A 15,566-nucleotide genomic window follows, 5' to 3' on the forward strand; every position below is an offset into this window, starting at 1 on the left:
TGAAATCCTGGTGCCCGTTCTCAAAATGGATACACACACACACACATACATGTGCCCGTGCACACATATAGTCCTATACCTATTTATATACAGTATATACATATTAGATTAGATTCAACTTTATTGTCATTGCCATGGATACAGGAAACGAAACGCAGTTAGCATCCAACCAGAGTGCAAGACAAAAGTAAAATATAAATATATGTATACAAATATGCAAGGCATCCATGACTGTCAATGGAAAACACACCAAAATGTATGTACACGAGCACACAAAGATAAGTGTGACTGCACATATATGAATATATACAACTGTAAAAAATGTTTATGGAGATATTGAATATAAATACAAATGCACAGAGAATTATACAAAATACATCATATATTATCAAGGGAAGCATCTGCATATGTGTGGGGACAAATGAACTGAGGAGTTCAGCAAGGAAACCACTGTATGGTAAAAGCTGTTTCCTAGCCTGCTGGTCTTAGACTGCAGGCACCTGAACCTCCTCCCAGATAGAAGAAGCGTAATAAACAGTTTGTGGGCTGGATGGAAGGGGTCCTTAACGATGCTGTGGGCTTTACGCACACATCGTTTCCTCTGAATGTCCACAATGGCAGGAAGTGGGATCCCTATAATGTGTTGGGTGGTTTTCACCACCCTCTGTAATGCCTTTTTTCCTTTATAGTGCAATTTCCATACCAAACTGAGATACATACATACATATATACATTACACATAGAGAGAGAGAGAGAGAGAGAGAGAGAGAGAGAGAGAGATGGAAACTGAAGCAATATTTGCTGTGTGAGCAAGGAGACAGCAAGGAGCCTGGGCGCAGCTTAGCTCAACTGTTCTGTACTAAAGCTGCTTGGTGCTGTGAAACTGAAACTGAAACTCCTCTGCTTGTGTTTTGCATTTGGAACAGATTTCTTTTCAGATGGGGAGGGGGAGTAGAACTCCTTAGCATCCGTGTTCATAATAATATAGGAAACGATAGTCATTTTGAAATGATAGTCATTTTGAAAAATCCTTTCTTAGTGAGCACCTAGAAGCCAAGACAAATATACCTGCTAAATTTCAAGTTTGCAGGCTTTACGGTTCTGGAGATTTTGTGATGATGTGTGAGTGGTATTTCTCTCTCTCTCTCTGTGTGTGTGTGTGTGTGTGTGTGTGTGTGTATATATGTGTGTGTGTGTGTGTGTGTGTGTGTGTGTGTGTGTGTATGTATATGTGTGTGTATCTATCTATCTAGAGAGAGACAGAGACAGAGACAGAGAGAGAGAGAGAGAAATTATATATCAACAAAGAAAATCAGTCACGGAAGGATGTGTGGTATCCCAGGCACAATCAGTGCAGACCCTGGTCAAGCATCGCTTATATACCATGTCCTGAATAGAAGGAAGAAGTGAACCTCCAATAATCCTTTCCATTGTCCTCACCACTCTCTGTACCACCTTCCTGTCCAAAGTAGTAAGACCTTTCAAACCGCACAATAATACTATGAAGACTTGAATGTCAGAGTTTCTCTAGGGCCATGGTGGCGAACCTAGGGAACGCATGCAGAGCCCTTTCTCTGGGCATGCGTGCCGTTGCCCCAGCTCATCTCCATCTCGCATGTGTGCGTGTGTGCCTCCCGCTGGCCAGCTGGTCTTCAGGTCTCTGCCGTGCATGTACAGGGCACCCCCTGTACATGCACGGCAGAGACCTGAAGACCAGCTGGGGCACAGGGGGGCGCATGCATGCATGGGGGGCACATGAGTGTGTGGGGGCTTGTATTTTGGGTATCACATGCAATGTCAACTCATAAAACATTTTGTATACAGGTTTTGTAGTTGACAACAGAAAGAAGGGGGGTGTTTCAAAGAGCAGGCAACAGTGTGGAATCGAAAGTACATTCCATTCATATTTTCTTCAAAGACTGATTAGATGGCTGAAGCTTCTGGGGGTGGGGGAATCTAATTGGAGAGCATGATTGGTGACTCTTGGTTATGGACATTTTTTCATTGGATGATACGCCCAGAGGGGTGGGGGTGGGGAAGCAGGATCAAGGGTAACAGCAAATTATGTATCTCAGAGTTGCTACGCCCAGGTAGGACATAAAATGTTACCTTCAAATAAATCTTTTTTAGTTTTGGGAGTGTGGCTCGAGGCTCACAATTTAATTGGAGTAACTGCTGGAATCCTGACAGATAGGGCCCAAATGGTTCACCATCATTGCTCTAGGTCAGGGGTCTCCAACCTTGGCAACTTTAAGCCTGGCTGACTTCAACTCCCAGAATTTCCCAGCCAGCTGGTTAGGGAATTCTGGCAGTTGAAGTCCACCAGGCTTAAAGTTGCCAAGACCTCTGCTCTAGGGAGTAATAACTTCACTGACATTACTAAGGATTTGTGAGTGGGTGACCAGCACCGAAGACAGAAATGACAAAACGAACGTTCAGAAAGGGAATTTCCATCCTCATATACGCCATCTCTTTCTCTCTCTCTCTCTCACACACACAAATTACATTGTAAAATGAGCCGCTGTTGTTTCAGATTCATTAAAAAAAAAAACTACAGTTGGATATATTCACTCTTTAATTCAATGGAAAAGAAAACACTTTCTGACTAATATCCTACATCAATTTATTCTTGCTGAAACAAAACCAAGATAGCTCTCTCTTTGGTTACATGTCCCATTTCTTATGATAGCTCTCTCCAATCCGGTGCCTTCTGGTTGTGTTGACTTTAAGATCCCACGCTGGCTGAGGAGTACAAAAACCCACATCTCAAATATTTGTGTAAGGTGTCCGGCTGTGAAAGACTGAACTGTAATGACCCAATATAAATATTCCGAAGCTGTTGGACTGTGGAGAGGAACAGAGGAGGAGGGTGTGGAGGACAGGAAGAGATAGTTCTCTCTAAAGAGCCATAAACTTCACTGACAAAGCATTGGAGGTCACGTCAGCTTCCCAAATAAATTTCTCCCCATTGGAGGGTCTGCTCTACACACGTATTTATATGCAAGGGCTAAATACGTTTATTTCAAAGAGAATTCAGCATTCACAGCCTGTCTTAAAATTCAGTGGCACAAAAACTCCCCAGGATGCATCCCAGCAACTTCAAGTATTCATCCAGAAATTGCAAAAGTAACTTCTCTCCGGAAAAAATAGTTGCAACTTGTGTTCTTCTTATTTTGTTGCCTTTTTGCCAGCCACAAATTAGTTTCATTTCCCTGAAAACTGAAGCGCCCATCCTCCCAACCTGGCAGCAAGCCTGAGTAAGGTCAATGAGGCCTATTCTGAGAAACGGTCAAGGGAGGAATTCTACCGGTTTGGACCGGTTCAACTGAACCGGATGTTAAATTTGCATCTGGTTTGTGCAACCGTTATTTAAACTGACCGGCTGACCCCACCCATCCCACCCCTTCTAGGAGTCTCCACGTGGCCCATTCTTGATGTAGATAAGTGCAGAGTCCATGCGCAGGCTCTGGGAGGGGAGAAAACGGGCCTTTTGGAAGTCTGGAAACAGGACTGTTTCCGGATTCCAGAGGGGCTGCAGAGCTCGGGGGAGGCCATTTCCCGCCTCCCAGAAGCCCAAGGGGAAGCCTCTGGACCCTTAGGAAGGTGAAAAATGGCCTTCCTACACCTACTGGTATATGGGTGTCTGACCAGCCCAGAAGAGAGAGGAACAACGGCATCTCATAGACCAAGGATCTTCAAACTTGACAAGTTGAAGACTTTTGGACTTCAACTCCCAGAATTCCTGAGCTAACCTGACTGGAGGAAGAATTCTGGGAGTTGAAGTCCACAAGTCTTAAAGCTGTCAACTTTGAAGACCCCTGTTATAGAACATAGAATAATAGAGTTGGAAGGTACCTCAGGGGTCACCTAGTCCAACTCCCTGCTCAAGCAAGGAAAGTCTATACCAATGGCGGCTAACTTTTGGGGGGGCTCCTGTGCCAAAAATTATGCATGCACTTGCACGCTTGCACTCGTGTGCCAGCACCCAGAAGGCAATGCGTGGCCCCATGTCTCCTACGCATGTGCACACAATCCCCCCAACGCCACCCCCTTACCTGCACTGCGCCTCACAGCTGGTTTTCTGCTAGTTTGAAGCCTTTTTCGGCCTCCCAAAAGCTCAAGGAAGGCTTCTGCAGGCTACTACAAGCTTTGTAGGCCAAAATCTAGCCCTGTTTTATCACTTCCGGTATTTTCAGGAAAACAGGAAGTGACAAAACAGGGCTAGATTTCAGCCTACAAAGCTTGTAGAAGCCTGCAGAAGCCTTCCTCAAGCCTTTGGGAGGCCGAAAAAGGCCTCAAACCAGCCAAAAATCAGCTGTGAGGCACGCACATGCGCAGTGAGGTAAGTTTGCCTGCAGCTCACATGCTACCACAAATGGCTCTGCGTGCCACCTGTGGCACGTGTGCCATAGGTTCGCCATCACGGCTCTATACCACTTCAGAGAAATGGCTGCCCAATCTCTTCTTGTGATGGGGAACCCACCACTTTTGAAAGCAAGCCATTCCACTGGTTTATTGTTCTCACCGTCAGGAATTTTCTCCTTAGTTCTAAGGTTGCTTCTCGCCTTGATTAGTTTCCATCTATTGTTTCTTGTCCTGCCTTCTGGTACTAAGTTGACTCCGCTCTTCTTTGTGGCAGCCCCTCAAATATTAGAACCCTGCTATCATGTCACCCCAGGTCCTTCTTCTTTTCACCACAGTAGACATCTCATGGTTTGGAAACTCTTTTTTCAGCTGTATATATGTGACTTCTCACCCGGCACCACCCGGGAACCTGGAAGGGATTCATCTGCATGTATTTTGCAAAGGCTTCAACGAAGTATTTGCATCCATCTTGCCAACAGTCCTGCCTCACATCCCGCTTCCCGCAACTTGCCACACAAGAGTTCAGGACTGGATAGAGTTACTTCTTTCTCCTCTATGGTGTGTAATGGCTGAGTAAATCATGAGAACGCTTGAGAGGATTCAAGGCAAAGGATTCAAACCCATTTCACACCTGACGTCCCTCTGCTTCAAAGTGAGTTGCAGTAAGACCGTTTTTTATCAGGGCAACCTGGTCTGCCAAATATGGGATGGAGCATACTGCTTCCACTTTCAGATGCTCCATCCAATATTTCAGTAGACCAGGTTGCCCTGATTAAAAAAAAAAACACTTAATCTTTCCCCTGGTACACAGGTGGTTTTCAGCAGGTTCTGACAAGTTTCTTGAGAACCAGTAGCAGAAATTTTGAGTAGTTCAGAGAACCAGCAAATCCCACTTCTGACTGGCCCCGCCAACCCCATCTATTCTCCGCCTCCTGAGTCCCAGCCGATTGGCTGGGTCTTCTTTGGTTGCCCTGCATAGGAGAACGGAGCTGGAAAGCAGGTTAGTTGGGGCGGAGGGAATGGGGATTTTGCAGGATCCTTCCCCTGCCACGCCCACCAAGCCACGCCCACAGAACCAGTAGTAAAAAAATTTGAATCCCACCACTGCCCTGGTATAGCTGACACAGCCAGGAGAGCCCATGGCTTAGAGATTAATACATCTACCTAACATGTAAATAGCCTGGGTTCAAATCCCAGAAGGGTATGGCTGGCTGACAAGAGCTAAATAGTTTGAAATAGATTTATACTAGTCTCCCTTTATTTCTTTGTCAATAAAACATAAATTCAACACAAAAATACAAAAGCGACTGCCTGGATTAGGGCTGAAAGGCGAAAGCAGAAGCAGCATGCTCCATCCCATAATTGGATAGACCAGGTTGCCCAGATAGACGGACCCACCAGAAAAAAAAAAATCTCTCCCCTGGTATAGCCGACAAATTGAGGAGAGCCCATAGCTTAGAGGTTAATACATCTACCTAATATGTAAGTAGCCCGGGTTTGAATTCTAGAAGGGTATGGCTAGCTGTAAGGTAAAAGTAAAGTTTCCCCTCACACATACATGCTAGTTGTTTCCGGCTCTAGGGGGCAGTGCTCATCTCCATTACAAAGCTGAAGAGCCAGCGTTGTCTGAAGACATCTCTGTGACCATGTGGCTGGCATGACTAAACGCCAAAGGTGCATGGAACGCTGTTACCTTGATTGATTGATTGATTTGATTTGATTTGTCAATCACTTACAAGATACAGGTGTAAGAATAAACATAGTTTTGAATACATGAGATGGATACTTATAAGAAAAATAAAAAGAAACAATAGGACAGGGACAGTAGGCACAATTGGTGCGCTTATGCACGCCCCCTATAGACCTCTTAGGAAGGGGGTGAGGTCAACAGTAGACAATCTAAGGTTAAAGTTTTGGGGGTTTGGGGAAGAAACCACAGAATCAGGTCGAGTATTCCAGACATTGACCACTCTGTTGCTGAAGTCGTATTTTCTGCAGTCAAGTTTGGTGCAGTTAACCTTGAGTTTGTATCTACTGCTTGCTCTTGTATTGTTATGGTTGAAGTTGAAGTATTCATTGACAGGTAAGACATTGCAATGTATGATTTTATATACTATACTTAGATCGTACCGAAGACAGCGTAGTTCTAGGTTTTCTAGGTCTAGAATTTCGAGTCTGGTGGCATAAGGTATTCTGCAATGAGTAGAGGAACCTTTCCCCCAAAGGGGACCCTATTTTTCTACTTGCATGTTTTACATGCTTTCGGACTGATAGGTTGGCAGAAGCTGGGACAAGTAACGGGAGCTCACTCTGTTATGCAGCTCTGGGGATTCGAACCTCTGAACCTTTCCAATCAACAAGCTCAGTGTCTTAGCCACTGAGCCAACGCTGGCTAGCTAACGAGAGCTAAATAGCTTGAAATAGATCTATGCTAGTCTCCCTTTATTTCTTTGCTGGTAAATACAAATTTAACACCCCCACCCCCCAAAAAAAATTGCAGGAAGATTGGTACTCTTCTATCTTCTGAATGTGGAAAACGTCCTGGGGCCCACATTTCTAAGTTAGACAAGCTTATTTCTTGGCTCAAAGAAAAGGTCACTTCCAGCCTGAATTGCCTTCAAGCATATTGCAACAGCAGAGTACAAAGCTTTGCATCCTGAAAAATCCCTTTTAACCTTTGGAAAGAATATGCCCTTTTGCAATGTCTGAATGTGCCCCAAAAGGAGACGCAGCCCCATAGCACAAAGACTTTCAACCACCCACAACAATCGGTGCCTTCCAGGACAAACAGTTCTACCGAAAGCATTTACTGATTTGTAACTACTAGGAAGATGTCAGTTTATCCTGCAATGGGATGTTCAGATGTATTTGTATGCTAGGGTCCCACATGTACAGGGGATATTTCTCACTCTGAATTTCTCACCCACTAACTCCAGAAATGTCACTTAAGCCATCACATGACTTGTTATATAAAATACTTTGGCTTTTCGTATGTTCTCGACCACATATTGTAATAACCCTGGCTTATGGCTTAGCACATCATGCAAACATAGATAATTGCGACTCCTTAGAAATCACAAGCCAGGGTTGGAAGAGAAAAAAATGAAAACTGGGATGACCTACCTGTATTCACACATGCAGGGCAAGTGGCTTTGTGAACTGGTGGTAAAAGAAGCAATAACAACCTATTAGTACCACTTTATAAAGCCTTGCTAAGGCCGCACCTGGAATGCTGCATCCGGTTTTGGTCACCACAGTACAAAAAAAGATGTTGAGACTTTGGAAAAAGTGCAGAGAAGAGCGACTAAGATGATCAAAGGCCTGGAGGTTAAAACATATGAAGAACAACTGCAAGATTTGGGTTTGGCTAGTCTAGGAAGAGAAGGACTGGTGGGGGGACGACAAGGTAGCAGTCTTCCAGTATTTGAGGGGCTGTCCCAAAGAAGAGGGGCTCAATTGATTTTCCAAAGCACCAGAAAGCAGGACAAGAAACAACAAACGGAAACTAATCAAAGCGAGAAGCAATCTGGAATTATGGAAAAAACCTCCTAACAGTGAGGACAATTAACCAGCTTTGCCTTCAGAAATCATGGGCACTCCATTACTGAAGGTTTTTAAGAATAAACTGCCCAGTCACTTGTCTGAAATGGTATAGGATCTCCTGCATGAGCAGGGGGCTGGACTAGAAGACCTCCAAGGTCCCTTCCAGATCTATTCTGATTCCAACCTTCTCAATCCTGCTAGAGGCAAATACACCCCTGTACAGTCAGTCCGCAACTTACAGCAGTTATTAAAAGTTACAATGGCACTAAGAAAAAGTTTCTTTACGGCCACTTTGCACACAGAGAACCAGTGCCACATCCCCATGGTGCCGTGATCAAAATTCGGACCCTTGGCCATCGACTCCTCTTCAAGACAGTCACCATGTCTCGGGGTCAGGCGACGGACCCCCTTCTGACAAAGTGAATGGAGCAGCCAGATTCGCTGAACAGTGTTACTAACATTAAACAATGGCAGCGATTCACTGAACAACTGTGTTGTAAAATGGGGCAAAACTCACTTAACAACTGTCTCGCTTAGCGACAGAGATCTGGGGGCTCAATTGTGCCCCGCTAACTGTACTTCCATGCAGAGAATTATTTGAGGGTGGGTAGGTGGAGCTGGAATTTCCTCCAGAGGGAGAAAAAAAATCCTGCCAATACTTTGCCTTTTAGAAATAAGGATCATTTAGCAAACTGTTCTGACCAAGGCTTCTTCCCAAGACCGTAATTAAGCACACACTTACTCTTGTTTTATTTCAACACTGGGAATTATGTTCATTCTCAGCAGGTAATGAGTCCCAAACAGTCTCTCGAGATAAGCACCCACCTTTATTTCCTTTGAATTGCTGCCAACAACTAAAGTGCCAAATGAATTATAACAAACCAACTGAAGTACAAAGTCCACACAGAGCTTCAAGGATTAATCCAAACAGAATGAACGACTTTGCTTCCTGCAAAGGTTTCTGTCAGCCTTCAAGAATTTCTTCCTTTGCTGTCTATCTTTCGGCTGTCATAAGTATCTGGGGGAGGAGGGGGGATATGGTTATGGGAAGTGAGCTGGAGGTGTTACAAACCAGAACTGTATAAGCTGGCGGTGGGTAGATTCTTGCTTAGGCTTCTATCCTATGCTATGCAGCCATAGCTCTTTATCAAACTATGTCAAGGTCAATGGACAGAGGCTTCATCACCACCTGGAGATGCCCAGATGATGTGGTACACAACTTTTAATTGGATGAGCCAATTGAACTATTGTGGGTGGGAACCTTGCCATTACTTTGTATATGTGATTTACGCGCCCATTTTCTCAGATTCAGAATTCTTTTGCTGCTACCACTTGATTTCCAGTAAAAGATATCTTTTCTCTGATTAATGGAGTCTAGGTATTTCTTCCTTGGATTTTGAATGGAGCATCAGCTGACAGTTTCTCTACCTTTGCCTGTCCTTTATACCTTGTGGGAGGGGCAATCACCTCCCAGCCTTATTCCTGAGTCACCCCTTTTGTTTCAGCCGCTTTCACCTACTAGCAGCTCTGCGCGCACACACACTGGGAACAGGCTTCCCTGGTTCCTCTGCCTCGCTGCTGCCAGACTCTGGAGGCTCCAGAGGCAGCACCCCATTCCCAGATGGTCCTGGCTCCATCTCTGCATCGGATGCAGGACCCTCGTCCAAGTCCTCCCCAGACTCCCGGACTGGCCCGTGTTCTTCCCCACTGTCCGATTCCGCTGCCATCTGCACAGGCTGCCGTCTGGGAACCACAGCACAAACCATCTCTAGGAGGGAGCTGGAAGGCAAGGAATGCCTGAATGAAATCTCTGAGTAGTGAACTCGCTGGGTGGCCTCATGCTTTGCTCCAAGTCAGGCGAGATATAATGCGCACATAATAACAGGGGGCGGTGGATGCTTTATGGAAATATTGCCATGGCAAGCTTGAACTGCAGTGTGCAAGCAAGCCATATGGCTGCCTTGGCACATAATGCTCCATAAACAGAACATTAGGAGGAAAAAAAAGCCCACCAGAGCTGGAGTCATGCAACATGCTTGTTGGAGACCAAAAGAAATGAGAAGAATGGACAGAGATACAGTAACTCCAGGATCTGTCCTCTCCAGACACCAAAGAAAATTCTTTTATCCTTCCAGTTTGTTTGTTTCATTTATTTAGCCGCCCATCTTACATATACGGCTCTGGGCAGTTCACAAAATGAAAAGCTAAAAACAAAACACGTATGATAAATAACACAAAAAAGATGGTAGCAAAACCCAGTAAAAAATAAATAAATTAAAACAATTAAAAACTATTCACAACAAACACCGAGGCTAGGGAAAACAGGTGGCATACCCCCTATTTATTTGTTCATTTTCAATCTGCTCTGTACTAAGGGTTTTTCTAGGTGGCTTAAAAAGAATTCATTTTCAAAGAATACTAAAACAGTAAAATACATCAACTGGGGGACAGGAAAAAAAAACCAGCCATTATCCAAGGCAAGCCATTTAGTCTCAAAACAAAATTGTTTCTTTACGTGTTTCAAAAAGTTGTGTCAAACAGTATAACTATATTAGCGTTTAGGAAAGGGATGCACACAAAAAAAGTGGTAAACCAACCGATGCACTGTTTGTAAATCTATGAAGGAGGATGACGTTTTTATGTTTTATGTTGTATGTTTTATGTGGTTTTGTTTGTTGTTAAAATAAAAAACTTTTTTTTTAAAAAAAAGTTGTGTCAAAAAGTGAAGTTAACGAAAGCCTCTGACTTTTCAATTTTAATGGTGTTTTTGAGTGACAGTGGCCTGGGAAAGAAAAAGAGCAGGATTTTTATTGAATTGCACCAAACCAAAATGACAGTTCTTCTAACTATCCCATTTATTTGTGAGAGGTAGTTTTAGCTCATGATCATTTTTCTAAACCTGGCACTCAATCTAATGTCCGACTGAATGCCAGGTTTAGGAAAAGGGTGAGCTTCTAAAAACTTATCTCAATAGAAATATAGATATATAGATATATATAAAGCAAATATAAACACACACACACCCCAGCTGGTATCCTTTGCCTGCAAAGTACAATTCAGGGAATGGTAAACCTGTTTTTTTTCCCCCCTCTAGATAGATCTGTTCCAATGTGCTGCTTAAAATCTTAACTCAGGAGCAATGGAGGTTCGCAGCCAACCTTGGGAGCCAAGCTAATAGAAAATTCCAGAGGGGCAGCTGCTCTGAGATTGCTGCAGCAAAACAAAGAAAGTCTTGTGGCACCTGAAAAAAAAAAAAAAAATGGCAGCCAGGCATCAGTTTTGGGGGGCATCGAGTTCTAGTCCGTGCAAACTTTTGCCACGATAAATACGCTGGACTTTAAAGTATCCTTTTTCTCTAAGTAAAACTGACAACTGGCCGATGATTCTTTTTTTTTTCTTTTTTCCCCAGAAGCAACAAGAAAAAAGTCGCTCGGGAAAAAACCACGAATCGATGGAACTCAAAGGATCATAAAATCGTTCGTCTCTAAGGCGCCACGAACCGATTCGTGCGCCTGCTTTGATTCCCGTGAGGAAGAACAGAGTTTGTCGAGGAAGAGCATAGTTTGTCGCACCTTTTTCCTACATCATTTTACACCTTTGTGACCTTGGTCACCTTTTGAGGGGGTTCAGGCTCTTCTTCCCCTTAAAAGAAAAACTAGGGTTTATTTACTTGATTGGCAACCAGCTGGGAAGAGCTGGGAACACGGCTCTCTGTATGCAGAGTACCAAACTGACCCTGCCTTGCGACATCTATGTACGTCTCACCAGCCAGAACTAAAAGGTGAGATACTGAAACATTCCAGGAATTTGGCACTATGGTGATGCTTTTTATAAGGCTAAAAACAAGGAGAAAGGAAAGAAAGAAACTCTTCCTTAAGTCTCCTCTTCTTGTTTTATAATGCGCTGTGTTTCCAGCTTTGGAAAATCAAGGGTCATTCAAGCATTTTACACACCAAGGGGACGAGGTTTGAAATAGCCACCTTTCTAACAGGTATGCCCTCAGCAGCCTCCAAGGCTCAGATCAGGGTGGGATTGGGGGTGGGTGGGTGAACTTATAAGTAAATCCCTTTGAACTTCCAGGAATGTCCCTGATTTGACCCTTAATTTCCTTCCAGCTGTCCTTCATTACCTCTGCTGCACTTTTGATTCCCTCCATGTGTTCCTTAAGTTCAGGGTTTATTCCTCAAAGAGAAGGGGGGGGGGGCACTGTCCCAGATGCTCTAGCAGGCCCCCCACAGGAGCCCTGAAAAAAACAGAACACATCCTGGCTTGGATGCTGTAATGCCAATGTTTGGAAAGCCTTCCATACGAGTTTTGCATACACACATCGGGGGTCTCCAACCTTGGCCACTTTAAGCCTGGCGGACTTCAACTCCCAGAATTCCCCAGCCGGCTTTGCAGAATTGAAGTCTGCCAGGCTTAAAGTGGCCAAGGTTGGAGACCCCTGGGACTACATAACCCTCGTTCCACTCTGATCCCCCCCTCCTGAACCTCGGTGTCCACTGAAATCCAAGGGAGCTCCTGATTTTTTTCAGCCTGGCGATAGGCAGCTCCCCGCTTTCCTCAAACCGACACCCAACGGGACAGGAATTGGCTGCAGATAGAAAAACCAATTCAAGCCGAATCGGTTTTCAATTTTATTCAGACGGAATAAATAAATAAATAAATAAATCCAAACATCCCCAGGCGGATCGTCTGAACAATTCGAACCGAACGCCGCATCGGGGCAGCCGCTCCACCACTTCTGCCGCTTACACGGGAGCCCAGGGATTAAAATCCCCCGGGGCCGCTCCTCCCGACGCATGGGCTTCCCAACAGATAGGGAGGGAGCTCCCATCGTCCACAGCCGCCCGCTCCCCCCCCCCCAAACACACACACGGCTTGCTTGCCGGCAAGGACAAAATAATTGGTCCAAGGCACCCGATCGGTTAAGTTAGTCTAGTCTAGGGAAGGGAAGGACCAGAGGAGACAGGAGAGCAGCCTTCCAATATTTAAGGTGCTGCCACAGAGAGGAGGAAGGGGTCAAGCTGTTTTCCAAGGCACAGACAAGGAATAATGGATGGAAAGTGAACAAGGAGAGATTCAACCTGGAAATAAGGAGGAATCTTCTCACAGAACAATCAACCCACGGAACAAAATTCAGAGTTGTGGGAGCTTCATCATTGGAGGCTTTCAAGAAGAGATTGGACTGCCATCTATCAGAAATGGTGTAGGCTGTCCTCTTGGGCAAAGGGGGGAGGGGTTGGACTAGATGACCTATAAGGTCTCTTCCAGCTTTGTTACTCTGATATTATTCTGTTATTCAGAAGTTGGGGGAGCTTCATCCCGCGAAGCTTTTAAAAGAAGAGACTCGACTGCTACCTGTCAGAAATAGGGTCTCCTGCTTGGGCGGGGGTTGGACTAAATGACCTACAAGGTCCCTTCCAACTCTGTTTATCTGTAAAGTTCCGATCCTTAACGCTTGCAAACTTCGGAGGGAGAAAGTCCCGGGAACAGCGGTGAAAGCACAAGCGCCCAACCTGGATCGACCGCAAAGCTCCCTCGGGGCTCTCGGACCCAAACGCAACCCGCAAGTCCCTCGGTATCAGGCGCTCCATAGCAATCCCAGGAAGCAGCGGAGTCCCACCGACCGAGGCTGAGCCGCTCCTTCCCGGGGACGCAGCCGCTCGCCCTTCGCGATCCGGGCCCGTCTTAATTGCAACATGGGGCCCCGGGCAAAGCCGCGTCCTGAGGCCCCAACGACAACTACTCTCAGGAATAAACATGCAAATCGTCGATGAAATTAGACATAGAGCATTAACCGTATTAATTTTAAAAAGTAATTAGTATCCATTTTTTAAAAACGCAGTAAAATGTACTAAATCTGTTGCTGTATTTAGATGACACAAGGTGCATGGAAGTGGGAACATCCAGAGAGTAGGATGGGGCCCTAATGCTCGTGGGGCCCACGGGGAAAGTGTCCATCCGGCCCCGGCGTTAAGACAGCCCTGCGCCCGATCCTAACCGAAGGGCTTCCCCGGTCCGCCTCCCCGGCCCACTCACCGCCAGAGCTTGCCCAGCGTCTTGCTGAGCTCGGCGTTGTGCAGATGCGGGTACTGGTCGGCCAGCTTCCTGCGCGCCGCTTGCGCCCAAACCATGAAGGCGTTCATGGGCCGCTTGACGTGCGGCTTGGCTTTCAGCGCCCCGTTGCCGCGCACCGGCATGGGCACCAGGCTCCAGTCGTAGCCCTTCAGCACCTGCGAGACGGCGTCCCGGATGCAGGCGGGGAAGCGCTCGTCCACGTCGCCCGGCTCGCCCTTGGAGGAGGAGGAGGACGAGCGCGGCGCCGAAGCCGGCGAGGGCCCCTCCGAGCCGGCTGGGGAGGAAGGCGCGTCCGAGTCCGAGTCCACGTGCGACAGGGAGCTGGCGGTGCCGGCCGGACTGCCCGGCGCCTCCATGGCTTTGCCGTGCTCCTCGCTCATGTTGAGCATTGGCGGCGCGGGCAGGGCGAGCGGGGGGCGCCGCCGGGTAGCAGCAGCAGCAGCACCAGCTCGGCCGGAGACCCCGACTCAGCTACCGGGGGGCAGGGGGCGCCTTCTCGTCTCCCGAGCGCCCAGGCGTACCTAACCTGCCGCCGCCGCCGCTGCCGCCGGAGCGACCAACCTGCCCGAACGCGCCGCTCGATCCAAACGCTTCGACTCGGCGAAGCCCGCGACTTTCTTCCCCGGCGGGGGTGGGGGCGGGTGGGTGGGGAGCACGCTCCGCCTCTTCCCTCTTTCTATTGGCCAGCTGAGAACGGGCTACTCTGCATAAAAGGCGGGGCTTCGGCTCTTCCCCGGGTTCTTAAAGCGACCCGGGAATGAAAAATGAATTCATATCATATTATATTATATTATACTATAGTATAGTATAGTATATTTATTATAGTATAGTATATTTATTATATTATAGTATAGTATATTATATTATATTATAGTATATTATATTATATTACATTATATTTAGTACAGTAATGTAATGTAATGTAATACAATGTAACGAAACGTAACGTGACACAACAAAATAAAATAAAATAATAAAATAAATAAAAATTAAATTAAATTAAAATAATGAAATGAAATGATAAAATAAAATAAAAACCGAGGGTGGACAAGTAGGCAGTTGGTTTGTTTGCAGTTTTGGCTGGGCAGTAAATTGGCGGGAAAAAAACCTGCGAGTGTAAAATTCGGGAGCGCAGTGTAATAGTCGTACTTATTTGGGGAGTAAATTTACTAGACGCACCTCATCCCAACGTTGTGCTGTCCAGACGTGCTGGATCAACAGGTACTTCCCTGGAGCATGGGCTCTGCAGTTCAATAGATCGGACGAATCTCAGTTGAAGGGGTTTGCTAGATCTACCGCAGGCGGCGTGGGATCCACGCGGTGGCCAATCAATTCTTCCCAGGCTCGCTTCGGACATCTAGAATTGGCTTGGCCTGAATGTGGAGATTGCGCAACGGGACAGAACGGTGTGCCTGACTAATTCCGGGAAATCAGCAGGGAAACCTCAACCCTCCTTACACTCTGAGGGTCCGGTGGGACTTTCCGAGTCTCTTCAGGGCCGGACGGTCACCCTCTCCCTTCCCTTGCCAAGCAGGAACTCGTGTCTGCAAATGGCCATTGCTGTACTCTGCCGCTGA

General features: G+C 46.2%; 1 protein-coding gene across 1 annotated transcript in view; it reads right to left on the bottom strand.

Annotated features, from left to right (window-relative positions):
- SOX8 (SRY-box transcription factor 8) overlaps nucleotides 1-14,598 on the bottom strand; it is a 35,391-nt gene extending 20,793 nt beyond the window's left edge. Inside the window, exon 1 of the mRNA XM_087912632.1 lies at nucleotides 13,951-14,598. Within this exon, the coding sequence (XP_087768758.1) occupies nucleotides 13,951-14,378 (428 nt within the window). The 5' untranslated portion in view covers nucleotides 14,379-14,598. The remainder of the gene's footprint in view (nucleotides 1-13,950) is intronic.
- Between the last annotated feature and the right edge of the window lie 968 nt (nucleotides 14,599-15,566).

This window comes from Pseudonaja textilis, chromosome 14 (genome assembly GCF_049901715.1).
Source record: "Pseudonaja textilis isolate UNSWEBS1 chromosome 14, rPseTex1.2, whole genome shotgun sequence".
In the NCBI taxonomy this organism is placed as follows: domain Eukaryota; kingdom Metazoa; phylum Chordata; class Lepidosauria; order Squamata; family Elapidae; genus Pseudonaja; species Pseudonaja textilis.